The sequence below is a fragment of the Leptinotarsa decemlineata genome, unplaced genomic scaffold (assembly GCF_025532065.1).
Source record: "Leptinotarsa decemlineata unplaced genomic scaffold, Ldec_3_MD MMD2_tig00026358_RagTag_RagTag, whole genome shotgun sequence".
Taxonomy (NCBI): Eukaryota; Metazoa; Arthropoda; class Insecta; order Coleoptera; family Chrysomelidae; genus Leptinotarsa; species Leptinotarsa decemlineata.
This window is the reverse complement of record NW_027412703.1, coordinates 9,041,909-9,061,976: the sequence shown is the minus strand read 5'-3', so window position 1 is coordinate 9,061,976 and position 20,068 is coordinate 9,041,909. Positions and strand designations below refer to the sequence as shown.

The 20,068-nt window shown below is 36.3% G+C and overlaps 1 protein-coding gene across 1 annotated transcript in view; it reads left to right on the top strand.

Moving 5' to 3' along the window:
• LOC111515807 (sodium-dependent nutrient amino acid transporter 1) overlaps positions 1–20,068 on the top strand; it is an 82,681-nt gene that overhangs the window by 22,769 nt on the left and 39,844 nt on the right. The window contains exons 5-8 of the mRNA XM_074184837.1: positions 3,689–3,959; positions 4,087–4,190; positions 8,562–8,748; positions 16,333–16,509. Of these exons, the coding sequence (XP_074040938.1) occupies positions 3,689–3,959; positions 4,087–4,190; positions 8,562–8,748; positions 16,333–16,509 (739 nt within the window). The remainder of the gene's footprint in view (positions 1–3,688; positions 3,960–4,086; positions 4,191–8,561; positions 8,749–16,332; positions 16,510–20,068) is intronic.

The following is a 20,068-nucleotide window of genomic DNA, read 5'->3' as shown; positions in this document are numbered from 1 at the left end:
AATCGAAGAGCAGGTGTAAGAGAGTGTAAGAGAATATTGAAGGCTTCATTCCACCTAGGATTCTTGGTCGATGATCAGAAAAACATTTTCAACAGAGTATTCTATAGAAAAAGAGAGTTCTAAAAGTTAATCACGATACTTCATTATTTTTTTCTATTCGAAGGATACTCGTTTCAGTCCGAGCAGAAAAATCAATGGCGAATATCTTTCGGATTTGATGGTTGAGAAGTTCGAAAAATTGATCACGATACTTCAGTCGTTTTCATTTTATTTGAATGATATTCGTTCCAGTCGGAGCTAAAAGTTCAATTTGATGGTCGAGAAGGACTACATCAGGTTTATTCGCTTGTATCTATCGGTCTGAAGTTGGAGATTGAGCATTTTCAAAAAATTCGGTACCTCTCATTCTTTATAACGAATTCTATATTCACGAGACACAAGACAATACCATAGAAGTGGCTTAGTTCATAATGAAGTGATTTTGGGGACGGGTTATGTCGATGACTATAGACTGATAACGCATAAGCAAGGCACCTCGTCAACAACTAAATTTCGTTCTCAGGCGTCTAGGGGGAAGCCTTGCACCTGGTTTCGTGATCATTCATTTCACTACGCGACTACGGTAGACTGAGGTGTAAAATACACAATCCTGGCAGACCGAATCGCTCAATTATCGTCTTCGGCATATAAGACCTAAAGAAATCAATCTTCAGGTGCTAGGATAATCTAAGGTTCATCTTTGTGTTGCAGTAGGCTTTTATATGTGACGTGGACTTTTATGTGGGCTTTTTGCTTGAGGAGTTCCAAGTGTCTGATGGAGTTGTCATCATCTCATTCTGTGTCAAAAACTAAACCAAGTTCATTCGTCGCTCGAAAAGCTGCCTTAAAGAGAAATTTTCCAGTTTCTGTTTTCTCATGGTTGCAGATCATGCAGAGAAGGATATCCAAACTTCTGATGACTTTGAAGTCCATGACATTCCTTTTATCAGAAGAAATGACGTCGACGGCGATGATTAGGAGGGACTAACATTCCAACGGCGTACAATCCAACATGTCAGAAGCGCAGTAAGAGTTGTATCTTCGTTAAACAAGTTGGGCGTGTGAACTCAAAATTGAGCGTGGGTAGAAAAAATTGCAAATGACGTCGACAGCAATGATTAGGAGGGCCTAACGTAAAAGAGGTGTATTGGCAGCATCATGACATGAATACCATACTTTTCAATCGATGATCTATACAAAAAACTATCAGTATCAACCAAAATGTATTCGAAAGGATATAAACACGAATTAGAAGAATTTGAAGAAAAATTGTGTATTTTAAGAAAAGTCATTAGTTTTTTTAAAGATGAAAGTGAAATTAAAAAGCAACTAGATAACCTTTATCCATCGTAGAACCTTAAAAAGTGGACTTCTGAAAAAATAAATCAACAGCAAGAAGCAAGTGTTTTGAGACCACTAGCTACGTCATCAGCATATCCGTTAACACGTATTCAACATGATCAGATTGTTATTGACACATGTGAATGTGCATTCATATTTGGTTACATATTGGAAGGTAAGATGGTATAATAAACACTATTGTTATTACTAATATTATTATTATGATAAAATGTATGACTCTTTGTGTTTTTGCAATGAAAAAATTCATTGAAACACACACTGTATATCCTTTTTTTTTCATCTACACAATAATTTCCCTTTGATTCGATGTGCTGCACGCCATCTGTGTTTATTTCCTTCGTCCACTCCTGATAATGTCAACTTGATTAACACCTTCATCGCACGTTGAAACGTTAGGCCCTCTGAATCATCGCCGTCGGCGAAATTTTCATTTATTTTTCTTTTACCCACGCTTGATTTTGAGTTTACATGCCCAACTTGGTGAAGAAGATACAACTCTCATTGCTCTTCTGACATATCGGATCGCACGTTGAAACTCCAATCCCTCCTAATCATCGCCGGCGACGTCATTTTCATTTTTCATACTCACACTTGATTTCAAAAATCCGGCAACGCCTCACAAGCCACATCGCCCCCATGAACAATGCTTTACTTAACAACCGACAACACCGAAATGTTTGCGCTAATAATATCGTTCAAACGGATCAGTTCGATACCATCTCTCTCACATTCATATGAAAAAACAAATTTGAGGTCATGTTCAAAAACCTGTGCCGACTACTGCTTCACATCACTAGATTCTCATCTCACTATTATGTCGGGTACCTCAAGGCATTTGAGCAAATGCAAGCTCATGCGATGTTGTATTGAATGCCTTACGGTAATCGATCTAGGCTATAGAGAGGTTACGCTTGTAGTGTATCGCTTACTGAAAAGGTTTTTTTACATCCAGCGACTCCTATCTTCGACCCTATTTACTCATATATCTGTTCGAACACTCAGTCAACTGCAGTGAATATTCTTGTGTATAAGATGCTCATAAATAAATCATAACACAAATTTGAGTATGTTAACATTCTGTAATTCTTAGAAATCGACAAATATTTGCTTATGAGGATGAAAACGCCTCGCCCCTCAAAAAATCAATCCGGAATCGGTTGCTCTCCATCCAGCCTGATTTGAAAACACTGACCAGATGGTGGTGAGTTTTCGATAGTTTTTTTCATAAATGACTACTCAGCCGAAGTGGACCTGGATCAGCAAAGTTCTTGAAACCTTCAAAGGCTTTTCGAACGTCATCAGAAGTTATCGGGTTGCGCAGTTCATTGAGCTTAGGCTATCGGAGCTCTCTTCTGAAAGCTTCGTATTGCCCTAGGGCTGGAAATTTTAAGTTGAGTAGCTAGAGGCGTTCATAGATGTCGTTCCAGAAGGATTGCACCTGATCAGCCTTCGGCGGATTATCCACAACACGCAAATGCTCTTGAATTAATTGATGAGGGTTTACGCGGAACCTGAGCTTTCCCGCGATACTTCTCGCTCGCCTCACTAGTGACTTTATAACAGCTACTGGCATTTGTGTCGGTTCAAGACAGTTCTATTTAAAGTTCAAAAGCACGCTTCGACTAGTTTGGCAGCTATTTTCCGTGCCATAAGTCAGGGATTTTTTTTTTGGTTGGAGACGCAAATTTGCGATGTTAATTTGCGAGATGTCAGCCATATCTGTACCTAAGCATCCAAACAAACCAGTTCATGTAGCTCCAGGGACTCAATTCTGTGAAGCGCACTGCGTCTTGTGATTATCTTCATTGGTGTCATTATGCTAGTTTCTTCAGCCGTGTCAATGGGTGGTAGAAATATCACCTTCACCACTTCATGGTGGCTGGAAAAGAGCCGCCGAATAATATCAGATACGTAATCTCTAAAGTTTCCATAGGAAAAGGCGGCATGTTCCGGATATGTTTCATACCACGGAGCACGCATCCTCGCTCCGCGTGAGCTCACTACTCTCGTAGCAATGCATCTCTCAGCCCATGCGTTCACTCAAACTGTCAGTTGTCACTGCCAGGGTGGTCATCGGTAGGTAAGTTATCGTCATAAACCTCACCACCTTGCCTCAGATCTCACCTAGCGGGTCAATTATTATTATTATTAAAACTCATTTGAATCTGAACAGGGTCAGATTGGTCGTATAGTCGGAAGGATACAACCACTTGACCCTTCTAGCCTAGTTTGACACAATATTACTGTGGATGGTTGGTTGATGTCATTGATGATGATTCCATTTTAGGATAGAGGTTCTAAGAGAATCTCCCGATATATCTGAAGGACTCGGAATACCAGATTGGCGTCTAGCCCTATATCTCTTAGCGTCATGGATAGTTACATTTCTGATTTGTTCAAAAGGTGTCAAGAGTTCGGGAAAAGTATCATATTTTCTGGCGTTGTTTCCATACATTATATTATTTTCTCTTCTGATAAGAGCAACTACATTGGAAGGATCAGCGGAAGGCATAGCTTTCTTTTTTTTGCCTCAATGGGAAAAGTTGTTGGAAGCAAAAGTAAGTAGTCTCTGAAAAATGAATCAATAGGAAACCTTCTCATTTTTTGTATCTATCTCAGGTTGAACTCATAATGATTATATCGTTTTAGTTATCTTTTTCAAATGAAGGAATTTGTCGTTTTCAGGTTTGGTATGCTGCAATAACACAATGTATGTTTTCACTGAACATTGGATTTGGAACTGTTACTATGTATGCTTCTTACAACAGTTTTAGACATAATACATATCGGTGAGTTTTATAAAAAGTGATATTGAATAATTAGATTTTGAGTTTTTATTAAAACAATCTGATTTCATTATCGAAATGCGTAATAATATGATGCTGTGTGCGATACTGGAGTTGGTTAAATTGGAACATAATAATAAAAAATAACATCAATACGAGTGAAGAAGTGGAAATTCAATGTCAGTCAGTCGTCTAGAATGACCATTAAAAAAGTGTAAATTATTTGATCATTTTCCTCAGGATAAGTAAGCAAAATGATTCATAACTGACACCTACGAACCAATTGCGTTTCAAATATTCTCAATCACAAATAAGCTTTGATGATTCCGTACTTCAGAATATATTCCAAAATGTTAAAACTCAATAATTGAACTGACATTTTTTTTTAATTACATAGTTTCTAAAGGTAAACATAAATATGAACATGATCTCGAAAAGTGATAACGAGTTCGTGAATATTATATTTTCTGGAAATTCTTTGCCTTGTAATAAAATGAGAGTTATGAAAACATCCAATACTCTTATGTCACTAACGTCTGAGTTACTTCTTGGAGTTGTTAGAAGGTGGACTTGAGTGTTGTGTGTCAGTGGTCCTGTTCCATTCTCATCAACGGTGGCTTCTCATTCATTTTAACCACTGAAATATCCGGAATTATTCAAAATGACAGAAACAGAAAAATTTTCCAGAAGCTTTTCAGATTGTTTCTGAATATGCTTGAATAATCATCCATCGTGATTCATCAATCGTTTGATTGATTTACTAGGCTCGCCTTCAACTGACGCCAACAAAATTCATTTTCACGAATGATGGCTACATCTCTCCCTCGTTGAATAATATACCATTTTCAATGACTATTGAAAAAAGCATCAAATATGTGACCATTTTCTTTAGGTAAGTAGGTAAAATGATCCATGACTCACACTTCAAAACCAATCATAATCGACCAGAAACATCACTAACTTCGAGGCCAATCACCGATGTGCAAAGTAACAACTTCACAGTTCTGTTTCAATTATTTTCAAATCCCTTACTTCAAAATCAATTCTTAAACAATCGAATAGAACTGGCCGATACTTGATGAGAATCCATATTGAAACTTATTGAAACAGTTTATTGTAGATTTCCACTACATAGGGTTTTTACAATAGCTTTCTCAAGCGTTGATCTTGACGCTTATTTTTCAATATTTCAGGACATCCTGAAATATTCCGGAACTTTATGGAATGCTTGCGAAGATCTTGTATGTATGTAGGTATATAGTAGGGAGGGTGAGTGTAAACCCACAGTACTTAGGCCACATGTGACCCATTGTACATCCTCCAAAAGAGTTGTCCTCCTAGGTCACCGTTCATCATGTCCTTCCCAGGAAGGTGGACAGGCCACTAGGAAACATATCCTTTATATCGGCACGTGTAGGCCAAGCCTCGCCGAACACACACTCTCTTTGGCAACGTTGAGGTATCTCACGGCGGCCTCCGTGAGGGTTTTGGAAGGTGCAGCGACATTACTGCCATTGCGCTGCTTCTTCAACCTTCCTGGGGTTCCCCTAATGGAGGTGTTCGAAGTGAGGGCACTTTCGTGCAGGGGCAGCCGATTCCTTGCCTTTATTCAAGGCGGAGATCTTGGCGCCTGCCGCAGGAAATGCAGTTGGAGATGGAGTGGGGGAGGAGGAGGGTGCAGTTATACTTGCTGCCACTCCTGCTTCATTCGCTCCCTTTCTCATTTTTGCCTTGGCGCCGCAAAGGCGCCGCCTTTGTATTATATCTCGAGGTGATCTGCTGTGTCCAGCCTCATTCTAAGCGGTAGATTGGGGTGGACATTTCTGTTCATCCCCAGCCACCGCCATAGATTGAGGTGAGCACTTTTGTGCAGTCTCGGGATTGGTTTTTATTGTGTCTGTTTGTATGTGTGTTCAAACGATTAGCAAGGGAAGAGTTCGTCACCTCTGGCAGAGCCCCGCATAACCAGAAAAAGACTCATTACAATGAGGTTTCGCCCGATTTCCCAAGGGGATCGTTCGTAAACGCATATCACCCTGCGGCCATTCAGCTGTCCACACGATTACACGTTAGCTTGGGTAGGCTGGTCCACGATGGCATACTTTGCAAAGGCTTTTGGGGAGTTTTAGTTCCCCTCACCTTACTTTTTCCTGCCACTGGCCAGGAGTCCGGCGATCCCGTCCGTAAGGCTACTTATTGGCTTCCGGGGCAGGGCCCCTACTTCCCTGGCCGTTCCCCTCTCCACCACCTGGGGACGCGCCTGATAGGTAGCCCTACCCATGGGTTGGGAAGATCTTGAATATTCGACAATATTTCGTAACATTCCAGAAGATTGTGGAACAGATAGGAAGTTTTACGTTGAGATAGCCCTCGATTTCCCATCCGAAGAGAAATTTTTCATTTTCGCCTAGAGGACATGCTTTCGAAGAAACAACAGCTGAAAGTTTTGTCTTCTGGAAATATCTAGAATAGACCAGAACATTCGGACCTATGTAAGAAGAAATGAGGCGCAGTTTTGAATGATTACTCGGAAGATGATAAGATCGCTTCGACTTCTCACAGTAAAATTGTCATACTTCAACCAATTTACACAAAACATTGAATAATTATACACATTAACATATTTCCTGAATTATTCATTCATTGAAAACCGTATGAAATTTGATTGTGTAGTTTGTGTTTATCTGATTCAGGTAGACTGACATGACAAGGGACATAATTTATATTATGTATAGACTAAAGATCCGCCTGGGCTCCGCACGGGTGCAATGCTGATACTAAATATACTATGAATGTCTTTATATACAACGTTCACAGATTTTTCGTCAGTAGACAATACAAACACGTTTTCTCCAGAATTTATCCTTGAAAGATCGACATATAATTGGCCCCGTACCACCGCAACCCAACCGCTATGTCCCTTCATTTTAAATCTTCGGAAATATCATGGACAGATGAGACGAAAGATATATAAACGCGCGTTTTTTGAAATATCTAAAAATCCTTTCTTAGTGAGCATTCAAGACCTCTTTCTATTGAATATCAACGACTTATTGGAAAAGAATAAGAATCCAATGTATTTCATTGCTTACACCACACTTGTCTCGTCATTCTATTTGGATTCACCGGCAACAGGAAGTTGAATATCCTGAACACATCTAGAGGTGATTTCGAATTGGAGTGAAAGTGACCAGGTTCAATTCACTGCCACGAGAAGATAAATGTCTCCGTACCGGATATAATAATGTCAGGACAGACAATTCCGCTTTCTGCTTCGATATGTTAAAATGAACACAATCATGTCGCTGGAATTGCAAAGTCTACTTCTCAAAATCTTGAAACATTATTCCAAACCAGTAAACTGTTCACATCTAAGCAACTTTTGATGCTTTACAAATCTGAGATCAGACCTTCTTTGGAGTATTGTCCTCATGTATGGAGCTTCGCCCCTAAGCATACCCTGAAGCTGCTGGATTTCATCCAGAAAAGAGCCATCCACCTGATTGAAGACACGAACATCCTTTGCAATCTTGTTAGTCTGGAACATCGAAGAAAGGTTGGAGATTTGTCTCTCTTCCATACATAATTTCATGGAGGATGTAAAAGTGACTTGGCACATTTAATTCCACCAAGAGCGGTACCTAGCAGAAATACGCAAGAGACTGTGACTGTGACTGTTCAACGTTTTGAGGTTCATCTCAGTACACCCCGAACTTCACTATTTGAGGACTCTTTTATTTGGAGAACTGCGTTCATATGGAAAAAACTTCTTGAGAACGTTTTTCCAAATGAATGTAATTTCCTTCGATACGATTCAAATCCAACGTGAATTGCTACTTTCGCAAAAGCTTTCAGAGCGCTTCAGAGATTTTTTTGCAGTGTTCGTGTTTTATCCTTAAAATCACCCATATACAAAATTTTAGCTTTCTAGGACTTACCAGTACGGAGGAACAGAGATGAATATGTATCATGTGGGTAACTTTCGCATTTGTAAGTATAGATTGAAGGAAACCAAAAGTGATAGTCTAGAAATGAACACCTTGGAGGCCAAGGAATGAGAGAATTGTTGATAATTTTGTTTTGTGATATAATTCAACATATGAATTTTCGGAGTTGGAATCGAAAATCATTCTGCCGTTTGTAATTGATCATTTTATAACCAGTAGCTGATATTCGAATGATTTAACTTCAGATGTAACAGATAGTTTTTCAAAAACTCTGCTCCTCACGAGTGATTTTTATGTATTCGAAAAATGTTTATTGTTCAATTGTTCTTTTCAGACGGTCTAAAAATTATTTTCATTATTGTGAAATATCAAATGAAAACTAGTCGATATTTTATAAGAAATTTGTCGACTTCTTTTTTTTTTATAGTGATGCGATAATAGTTTCCATACTGGATACGGGAACATCAATGTTAGCAGGAACCATCATATTTGGAATATTGGGTAATCTAGCACTGAAATTAAATGTGGATATCGATAAAGTTGTAACTTCCGGCACAGGCTTAGCATTCATTTCATACCCAGAAGCTATAGCTAGGTTTGAATCTGTACCTTGGGTAAGTATTTGTTAGAAACGGTTGAATTTCATTTAGCTCCATTTGAATTCGTTTCATCAATTTTCAATTTTTTGTTTGGATTACACACGTATCCAACTATTCGATTATAATTGAATCATTGCCACAGATAGTTCTACAGTTAAGTGGGCCCTGAACTATATCAAAAAAAGATTAGATAAAAGATCAGACATTGATCACCGCAATGACATCTATGCCTTCCTACTAGATACTGATGAAAATTCACATGATTTTCGAACCAGATTTTTTTAAATATAATTCATAACATTTTGAATATTTCTATGTTGGGGATGCAGTCAAAATTGCTGGGCTGTTGTTCAAAGAATACCTTCTCTCTCTATACATTTTCTTAGTCTGCGAAGACACCCTCTCTGTACTTGAAATAGCATTCCAGGGTCGTTTCGTATGGCTTCACAATGTAATGTTATTCTATTCAACAATGCATCTCTTGTGTGAATAGGTGTAGCGTAAACAAGGCTTTTTAGATGCCCCCACAGAAAGAAATCCAATGGATTTAAATGCGGAGACCGCGATGGCCATGAATATGGCCCACCTCTACCAATCCATCTATTGTGGAAAATATGGTTCAGATGGTCACGCACAATCAAACTAAAATGAGGAGGAGCGCCATCATGCATAAACCACATATCTCTTCGGGTTTGCAATGGAACATGTTCCAAAATTCCATTCAAATCGTTCTGAATGAACTCCAAATAACGTTCTCCATTCAATCGGTCCTGTAGAACGAATGGTCCTATAAGATGGTTTCCTATGATACCAGCCCAAACATTCACGTTGAATTTCCGTTGGTGTTTGGTTTGCAATATCCCATGGGGATTTTCTTCGGCCCATATATGGAGATTATGAGAGTTGATAACTCCATCTCTACTGAAACCTGCTTCATCAGTGAATAAAACTCGATTAATAAAAGTCATATCCTCTCTTTGCCTATCCATGAACCAATTGGCATATTCCAGTCGTGCTGGAAAATCTTGAGGTGTCATGGCATGTACCTTCTGGATGTGAAATGGGTGGAGCAGTTGTTCCCTAATTATTCTATGAATAGTGGACTTGGATGTATGGAACTGTTCTGATAGATTTTTGATGCTCATTGAAGGATCATCAGCGACGGCTTCCAAATTGTTTTCCTCCAATACAACGGTACGTACAGTCCTAGGAGCGCCCTCACCACCTCGTTTTAGCAAAACTGTACCTACAATAATATCGAAATAAAACAACGTGCTCAAATTAATTATCAATTATTACATACCTGTCTCCCTCAAGCTGCGATCGACACGCTCGAATGTTTCTCTTGACGGTACCGTTCGATTGGGAAAATGCTCGGAATACAGACGACGAGCTTCTGCAGCATTACAAAATGCTCGTCCATAAAATACATGCATATCTGCATATTCATTGAATGTAAACTGTTCGGCCATATCAAAAAAATTCAAAATATCCTATAGAATATTGACAATACAATGATAGTCATATGACAACGCACCACTCAACAAAACAAAATCGCATTCCAGTTTCTCATTTTTTATCAAAACTTTCTAAAAGGTTTTTTTGTCAACATCTGTGAAAGAAATGGAACATAATTATTCCCTGGATATTTTTCACCTGATCATGTGCAGCCGTTTTTGTAGTTCATTCGTTTGCTTTTTATTAGTATAGTAAATATTTTTTCCGATGTGCGTTTTTTCAGCTAAATTTAGATTCGTGTTAAAGAATTTCTCCCATAAAATTATAATTATCAGTGAAACTCATCAACAGTTTAGCTGTGAAGAAGAATTTGAAACATTCGAATGTTGAGTTTCATGAGATTCAGATCAACACGAAACGTGATTATTCCACAAGTATTATGTACATACAAAATATGGAATAAATTCGATATTTCATAGTAGAGTAGCTTGTTAGTTTAAAAACACCACGAATCTACAGAACTTGATATTTCTTTTGAAAAAATATCTGCTATCACAATTGTGACTTAAACTTCCATATAGGTACTGTACTTTTTGTTTACGACTTCATTTTAGCATACTTTGTATTATTCCTGTTATAAATGTTGTTGAATTAACGTTATCATTATTATTTCTGCTTTAATAATTATTCACTTCAAATAATGGTGGACGAGCGGGTTTGATGTCGTCGAGTAGAACTACATTTTTATCAAGACTCGTTGCTCCGATCGACTTTCCACACGAGTACTTTTATTCATAAAATTGTCCAAGTAACCTTATTTTGTTGAAAAATATTGAAAAATATCTGTCATTTCAAAGTTTTGGGGTGTGGACCATAGGGGGTAGTCCGTTCATGACTTTGTAGCAGAACAACTGACTCATGCATGAAAGCTCATCGACGGAATTCATTTGTTTAGTCAATTACCAAAATTTGGATGATTTTGAATATTCACTTGAAAAGTTATCAAAGAAAAGCATTTTTCATTTTGTAACTTCGAGGGCCCGTAACTTGGTTACGAAGACTTTTAGGAAAAAAAGTTATATGAAGTACTGGTGATATTTTGACCCCATCTATACATTCCCGAGAGGAAAAGAGGAAGTCCAGGGACACCCTGTATATATATATATATATATATATATATATATATATATATATATATATATATATATATATATATATATATATATGTATATATATATATGTATATATATATATATATATATATATATATATATATATATATATATATATATATATATATATATATATACAGTGTGACCCATTTAAAATGGAACCACCCCTGTAGAATGTGCATTTTTCAATCAATCTCAATTTTTTTTTATTGAAATATTAAGCATGAAAAACTGTATCTTGACACTAACTTTCACAATTTTAGTTTCATTTCCAAGGCACTCTATGGTTTTTTTTGTTTGTCAAAAACGGCAAAAGTTTATTAGGCAATTTTTGTTTTCAAATTTGACTACACCACTGGATTCGTAGTCGTTATAAATCAAAACTGTCAAATTTTCATTAAAAAATATTTGTTAACAACGAAGTTACAACAACTTCAATTTTGGAAACAAAGTATTTGTTTGTAATTTTTATTCAGATTATAGACATATTTGAGATCTGACAACACTGTCATCACCAAGTAGAACACCAGTGAATTTGTACAGTGAAAATCCGAAGTCAACAGCTCAATGCGTTTCACAGTTATAACTCCTGAAAATATGGTAATGTGAGAGATTTGTTGTGCAAGCGTTTTGTAATAAAAATCTGAATACGCCACTGGATTTGTGGATAATATTCCCTTAAAATCATTCATTTGAGTGTAGGTTACGAGAAGTGAAAATTAAAATAAAAATTGAATAATTGAATAACAGAAAATTAAAAGTTCATTTTCAAGTAACGCAGTAGTAGACCAAGTTCAGAATCTCATGTCATGGGATCTCCCAATTGCGCTTTTACCAAATCTTGATAGAATCTTGAAGTATTAATGGTCATACTTGTAAGCTTTTTGGAAGTTTCCCAATAATAAATAATAGTACTTTTGTAACAGCGCACCTGGAAAATCACATTTTATGAGATTCTGAACTTACTCTACCTTCTTCTATAGCTGATGAAAACAAAATGTATACAAACAAGTTTCAAAGTATTTATTCAACAATTAATTGCCATTAAGAAAAAACTGATACTAAAATAAACATTGATTTAAAACTAAACATTCAAATTTTTGTGGCTTCTACCAAACCTCCATTAAGTTCAATACATTTATCGTATCTCTTCCGAATATTGTTTACACTATTTCTTATTTGTTGAACTGTAATTTCGGCACAAGCTTGTCGTTTCCTTTGCATGAGTTCAGCTAGATTCGTTGGTCTTGTTCTGTATACTTTTTGTGTCAGAATACCCCACAGAAAAAAGTCTAATATTGTTAGATCAGGCGATCTAGGTGGCCATTCAATTAAGTCACTACCTCGTCCTATCCAATGATTTGGAAACTGGTTATTTAGCCACTCTTTAACAATCCTCGAATTGTGCACGGAACAGCCGTCGAGCTGAAAATATAAATTTACTTGTTCCGCAAGAGGCATTTCATCTATTTCGTCCGATAATTGGTTATTTAGAAATTCCAATAAATTTTGCCCGTTTATGTTTCCATCAAAAAAATATGGACCTATTATTCTATTTTGTACTATACCACACCAAACGTTAACTTTTTCGGAATATTGACTTTTACAATTTATGATCCAGTGCGGATTTTCCGTAGCCCAATACCGAGCATTTTGCGATGAAACTACCCCATTGGTGCTGAAAGAAGCTTCATCACTAAACATTATGCAGTTTAAAAAATTTCTTGTATTCAGGTACTCGCCTTGTGCCCACAAACAAAATTCCATACGTTTCACTTCATCACCTGCCTTTAAAGAGTGAAGAAATTTAGGTTTAAATGCTCTCATTTTGTTTTGTTTAAGACATCGTCGAATAGTCTCTCTCGGTAAAATTAAATCCAAACTGGCGACTCGTAAACTTCTGTTTGGGTGGTTTCTAAAATAATCTAAAACAGCACCTTCGTTTAAATTTCTTCTTCGGTGATTATTTTTTAAAATATGTTTGCTGACTGCACCGGTTTCTTTAAATGTTTTGTTAATTTTACTGACGGTGCTTCTGTCAATGGGAAGTCGATTTGGATGTCTGTGATTAAATATCCTAGCTGCTTCTCTTTCACTATGATAATTGTCCCCAGAAATTCTCACAATTTCAATTCTTTCTTCTAATGATAATTGCAAAGCCATTATTAAATGCACGTAACTAACAACTATTATTTTATTTATGATTAACTGTCAAAATCACAGCCTACTGTTGATTAATTATAAAACCTTTGCATAATGAGTTCAGCTTCCTCAAATTATTGATATCTCCTCTAAAAGATTGTTTTAGCTGAGTTATGAAGAATTTACAGAAAACAATTTTTGTCCTACTCTCTGTTTTATTATTAAATAAATGATTTCCATGCTTTAAATCAATTTGATTTTAGCGGCTATGCGGAAGAATGTATCAAGTACTGCATAACTTGAAAATGAATTTTTAATTTTCTGTTATTCTAGAATACACTTCTCGTAACCTACACTCAAATGAATGATTTTAAGGGAATATTATCCACAAATCCAGTGGCGTAGTCAGATTTTTATTACAAAACGCTTGCACCACAAATCTCTCACATTACCATATTTTCAGGAGTTATAACTGTAGAACGCATTGAGCTGTTGACTTCGGATTTTCACTGTACAAATTCACTGGTGTCCTACTTGGTGATGACAGTATTGTCAGATCTCAAATATGTCTATAATCTGAATAAAAATTACAAACAAATACTTTGTTTCCAAAATTGAAGTTGTTGTAACTTCGTTGTTAACAAATATTTTTTAATGAAAATTTGACAGTTTTGATTTATAACGACTACAAATCCAGTGGTGTAGTCAAATTTAAAAACAAAAATTGCCTAATAAACTTTTGCCGTTTTTGACAAACAAAAAAAACCATAGAGTGCCTTGGAAATGAAACTAAAATTGTGAAAGTTAGTGTCAAGATACAGTTTTTCATGCTTAATATTTCAATAAAAAAAAAATTGAGATTGATTGAAAAATGCACATTCTACAGGGGTGGTTCCATTTTAAATGGGTCACACTGTATATATATATATTTATATATATATATATATATATATATATATATATATATATATATATATATATATATATATATATATATATATATATATATATATCAATGTGAAATCAATGTTCTCCATATTTGTGATAGTCTCTGCGAATCATCTCGCTTATTAAGGCCGTTGGGATGTTTTTCAATTTCGATTGATTCCCGAATTATCCTGGCGTTTCCAGGACAAATTCTATAAACAAGTCAAAGGCGCCCCAATGAATTCTCCTCCCTCTCCAGTCCTTGCAAATCTCTACATGGAGGACTTTGAAACCAGAGCCATTGACAAGTCTCATCTCGAACCCACGAGTTGGCTTCGATACGTGGATGATGTCTTCGTCATATGTCCCCATGGTTCTGAAGATCTTCATGCATTCCTGAACCACATCAACTACTCACACCCCGACCTAAAGTTCACAATGGAATTGGAAAATATTAACTCACTCTCTTTCCTAGACGTTCTCATCACAAAGTCCAACAACTCCTTCTCACACACTGTCTACCGAAAACGTACCCATACTAACCGCTACCTCAATGACAATCCCGTCTCCCAAATACAAAGATCCATCCAACGACAGCAAACACAAACCCCACCCCACGAGTTACCCAAGGCTTTTCTCCCCTACATCCATGGAGTCACTGACAAAGTGAGCCGAATTCTGAAGAATCATAACTTGAAGACAGTATTCACAGCCAACAACCAAATCTCCATTATGTTAAGAACACCCAAGGACACGATACCCAATGAAGCACAGGGCATATACGAAATATCATGTTCAAACTGCCCCAGAACTTACATCGGCCAGACCAATAGAAGAATTTCCAACAGAGCCTACGATCATGAACTGGCGGTTCGCAAATCAGATCCAGCATCATCTCTCTCCAAATACCATCAGGAAACAGGCAACACAATAAGCTTGGAAAACACCAAGACCATTGCTACAGAGAAAAATCTTCAGGCAAGGATAATTCGGGAAGCAATCGAAATTGAAAAACGCCTCAACTGCCTTAACAAGCGAGATGATTCGCAGAGACTACCACAAACATAGAGACCATTGATTTCACGCAAGATACCTGTAAATGACTCAGGTACACGGTCAGGAAAACCAGATATCTGCTACAATAACATAAATATGGGCTTCGAACAGCAGAGTGACCAGTACGAACTTAGAGTGGAACACAGCACACATAGAACTAGTAACGAGACTTGGGGACAAGGGAGATTACGACCTCGTTCTCGTTTCATGTAAGCACTACAAAATGGCCAGCCCGCTCGTCAGATTTGACATCTTTGGACTCTTACTTTTTTATGGGGCTATTGCAAAAGGTGTACGAAATTGAATCTTCTTCAATATTGGATATACGGCAGAGAGTAATTAATATTTGTAGAGATATTGACGTTACTGTGTTCGAAAATGTTCGGCGTGAAATATCGGATAGGCTGTTCATATGTCAAGAAGTTGAAGGCAACCATTTCGGGCATCTTATGAACTAGTCTCAAGCTTTATACCTCATATTATGTAGTTAAATGTCAATGTATTCAGGCAATTATTGAAAGTTCCGCGATTTTGTATCAATTGAAAATATTGATATTATATTTTAGGGTTGTGAAGCATTTGTAGGGAGCTTTAAAAAGATGCGTCACAAAACCGCCTTTTCTTTTAATTTTTTTCCCAGATGGCGCCCATTCGTCATTTTGAAAGCTTCATCTGTCAATTTCACACTCACAATTTTTCAAGTTGACCCGTTCAAAAAATAATAAGAGGGGGCACTGAAGAAAATCACTGTTCATGTATAAATTCTTCCAATTTTTACACACTCACTAACATCTATATCTGTATACTGATTGAATTGACTCTGAAATTGAATACTTTTTTTCAGGTTTTTGCTGTGTTATTTTTTTCGATGTTGTTTATCTTAGGAGTTGGAAGCCTGATAGCTCTCTATGCTAGTGCTTCTACTGTGATCATGGATTCATATCCTCACCTGAACATTTCATATGTTTCTTTTGGTACTGCTGTTGTGGGATTCATCATTGGACTTGTTTATATCACTCCGGTAAGTTTCATAGATTTTATGCATCCGTCAGTATCAACTTCACAATTTTTGGTAAAATCAACAGAAAAATTTTATTTATTGGTGTCACTGAATGCTATTTTGAATGTCATACTCCATGACATCAAATATATCGTTGAAAAATATTATCAGATATATTGATTGTCTCTCATCATGCACATAACACTTTCAAAATATTCGATAGATATTATACACTTTCTGAAGAAATATTAAAACCCATTTTTTTTCCATCTGCCTTCATAGTCCTAAACTTTGGTTGATGTTATTTAAATTTTAGAGTTTTTTAAATAATTTTCTGATCCTATCATCTCTGCTAATCTACTGAATCGAGCATTTTTCAACGTCAAAATCATAACATTTCTTCATCAAAACATTCGAATCTATCGATAGAACAATGAAAGCTGAACAAAATTTTAATCCTGTGAATTATACCATTCATAACTCAGGAACGGCTAGACCGGTTTTCATGAATGTTAGTTCATTACATATGTCTTCGCCCGAAATAGCAAAATGACTTTTGAAACAATTAAAAAATTTGGAAAAATTGACAAAGTTCGGTTTGTTAGCTGATGACAGCTGTCAATAGGCGTGCACATATAATTGAGGTTATGACTTTCGTGATTATGTGTGCATGAATAATTGTTATATTATTTCAAAAGTGAAGTCAGCAATATGCATCATAGCGAGAAAATATAAATTGCCGAAAAAAAATAGTAAAATAGTAGCGCCCTGTTTGGCCGGTTCGAAAGTGCCTAGATAATCATATCGAGTTTTTTTTCGCAGGAGTTATCATTGAATACATGAATATGAAGGAAATTAAGTGCAGGAAAGAAGATTTGGAACAGAGTGTCTACTTTACTTGAAGAGTGAAAATTTATATTGATCTATTACTTTGGTAACGAGAATATAATTGAATCATTGAACCCATGTGGAAAATTTTCTTGAATCGCTCACTAAGAAAACAATGATGCACATTTGTTTACCAAATCATCAGACGTATGAAAATCTTTTCAAACGTGTGGAAAAAATATTATATGATGTCTGTTAAAAAAAGATAAGAGAATTGAAAACATTCAATACATTTTACATCTTTTATTTGTTACAAACGTTACTGCAGTTTTGTCCTGTAAGGACATTTTCAAACTTATACATTAAACTAACAATGGTTTATCATATTAGCCTTCATAAAGCACCCCTGTAGGTGATAATAGAGGTATTTGGTTTGATTGAGTACCTGCATTTTGTTTACTAGTTACAATGCGGATATGCTAATTTGAAAACCGGTGAGTAAACTAAATCGATTCGATCATTCAACAGGTTGTACCCGCAATGTTTATGCTTCTGAATTTCCAAGGATTCTAAATTATTGGGTATGTAACTCTTCCTTGCATAGTGCAAAGTTTTCGTATCGTTTAGATTGGGAGACTTATGGTTGCATGCCAAGGAATGATTTGAAAACGTCGAATCATTTTTTTCTAGTCTGAAGGACTTTTCATATTCAGCATGCCATTTTTGGAAATTTCGACCACATTGTACCACGTAAACATTATTACACTCCGGACACTTGAGCTTATAAACTCTACATTTCTCCAACTTGTACACCTAACATGTGGTCTGAATGCCACATGCCAGTTTCGTATACAAAAGTCCGGTAAGAGAACTAGGAATACGTATTAACCAGTTGTTCAAAAATATCACCAATATGGTCCCACCTCACACGTGGGACCAAACTAAATTGGTTCTTCAACCTACATATAATTCAATTTTAGTTTCATTCGATGTAAAGAGTATGGTCTCCAACCTACCGTACAAGCAGTGTAATCCCCTCATTTTAGATAGAATCAATAGATTTCCATGTGTGCCTAAATCAGCGCTATATACAGTTCAACAAAAAATTTTATAAACAGGATTCAGGTTCACCAATGGGCTCACCCCTTAGTCCAGTTTTATCAGACATATTCATGAACACCTTGGAGACCACTATAGGAAATTCCGACCTGGGTAAAATACATATCGCACTAGTATTTCTAAAGGGACACAACTCAAAAATCAATATGAAAAAAATCGATAAATATTTCTTTATCGATCATATAAACTGTATCAAGTTGATACAGTATCATCTGAACTATATCAAGTTGATACAGTTTGGATGTTAATACAACTTGATACAGTTAATACAACTTGATACAGAAATATTTACCAATTTTTTCATAGTCTCAACTCAAATATACCGATTTTTGAGTTGTGGCATTTTAGAAATACTAGTGCGATATCCATTTTTGGTACAGATATCTAGACGATATTCTCGCCTGTTGCAGAGGTACTACACGACAGCCGAACCAATTTATGATATTCATGAATAATCTCAATAGCAACATTCACTTCACATACGAAACAGAGATAGAGAAAGAGAGAAATTTTTTAGACCTGACCATTACACACGATCAGAATGAATTTGAGTTCAATGTTTTCAGAAACCTAGCTATACAGACATCACCATCCCAAGCGATTCTTTCCATCCAGGCAGTCATAAATTAGCAGCCTACAATTTAATGTTGCACAGAGCATTCCCACTGCCTTTGTTTGCTAACAATCTTGCTAGGGAAATTGATATGATTACACATATAGGTCATAATAATGGTTTCAACGCAAATACTATCCAGAAGTTAGTCAGAAAACAAAGCAGTAAATTCACTTACAGATTAATGTATCCTCAGGTCAAAAAACCAGAAATCAAAAAATGGTCAGCTCTAACATATTTTGGAAAAAGAAGAGAGATAATTGCGAGTTTCTTCAGAAAAAATAATGTGGAAGTGGCATTCAGACCACATGCCAGGTTATCTGATGTTCTTTTCAATGCCAAAGATAAGGTGGACAAGTTGGAGAAATCTGGAGTTTATAAGCCCAAGTGTCCGGAGTGTGATAGTGTTTACGTGGGATAATGTGGTCGAAATTTCCAAAAACGGTGTACTGAACGTGAAAGGTCCTTCAGACTAGGAAAAAATAATTCGACGTTTTCAAACCATTCCTTGATATGCAACCACAAGTTTCCGAATCTAAACGATACGAAAATTTTACACTATGCAAGGAAGGGTTGCAAACTCAATTATTCAGAATCCTTGGAAATTCACAAGCATAAACATTGCGCGTGCAACCTGTTGAATGATCAAATTGATTTAGTTTACTCACCGGTTTTCAAATTAGCATATCCGCATTGTAACTAGTAAACAAAATTCATGTACTCAATCACCAAGTACCTCTATTATTACCTACAGGGGTTTTATACAAAGGCTAATGTAATGAACCATTAAGCTGAAGACTACAACAAACAAACCATTGTTAGATTAATGTATAAGTTTGAAAATTTCCTTATAAGACAAAACTGCAGTGGAGTTTGTTACAAATAAAAGTGGTAAAAAACATAGAAAGTTTTCAATTCTCTTTTTATTATGATTTCAAACCAAGTAGTAACGGCTACATCCATCAATCTATTCTGTTAAAAGATGTCTGTTGTGGTCAGTTGCTAATCTTTTCGATAACA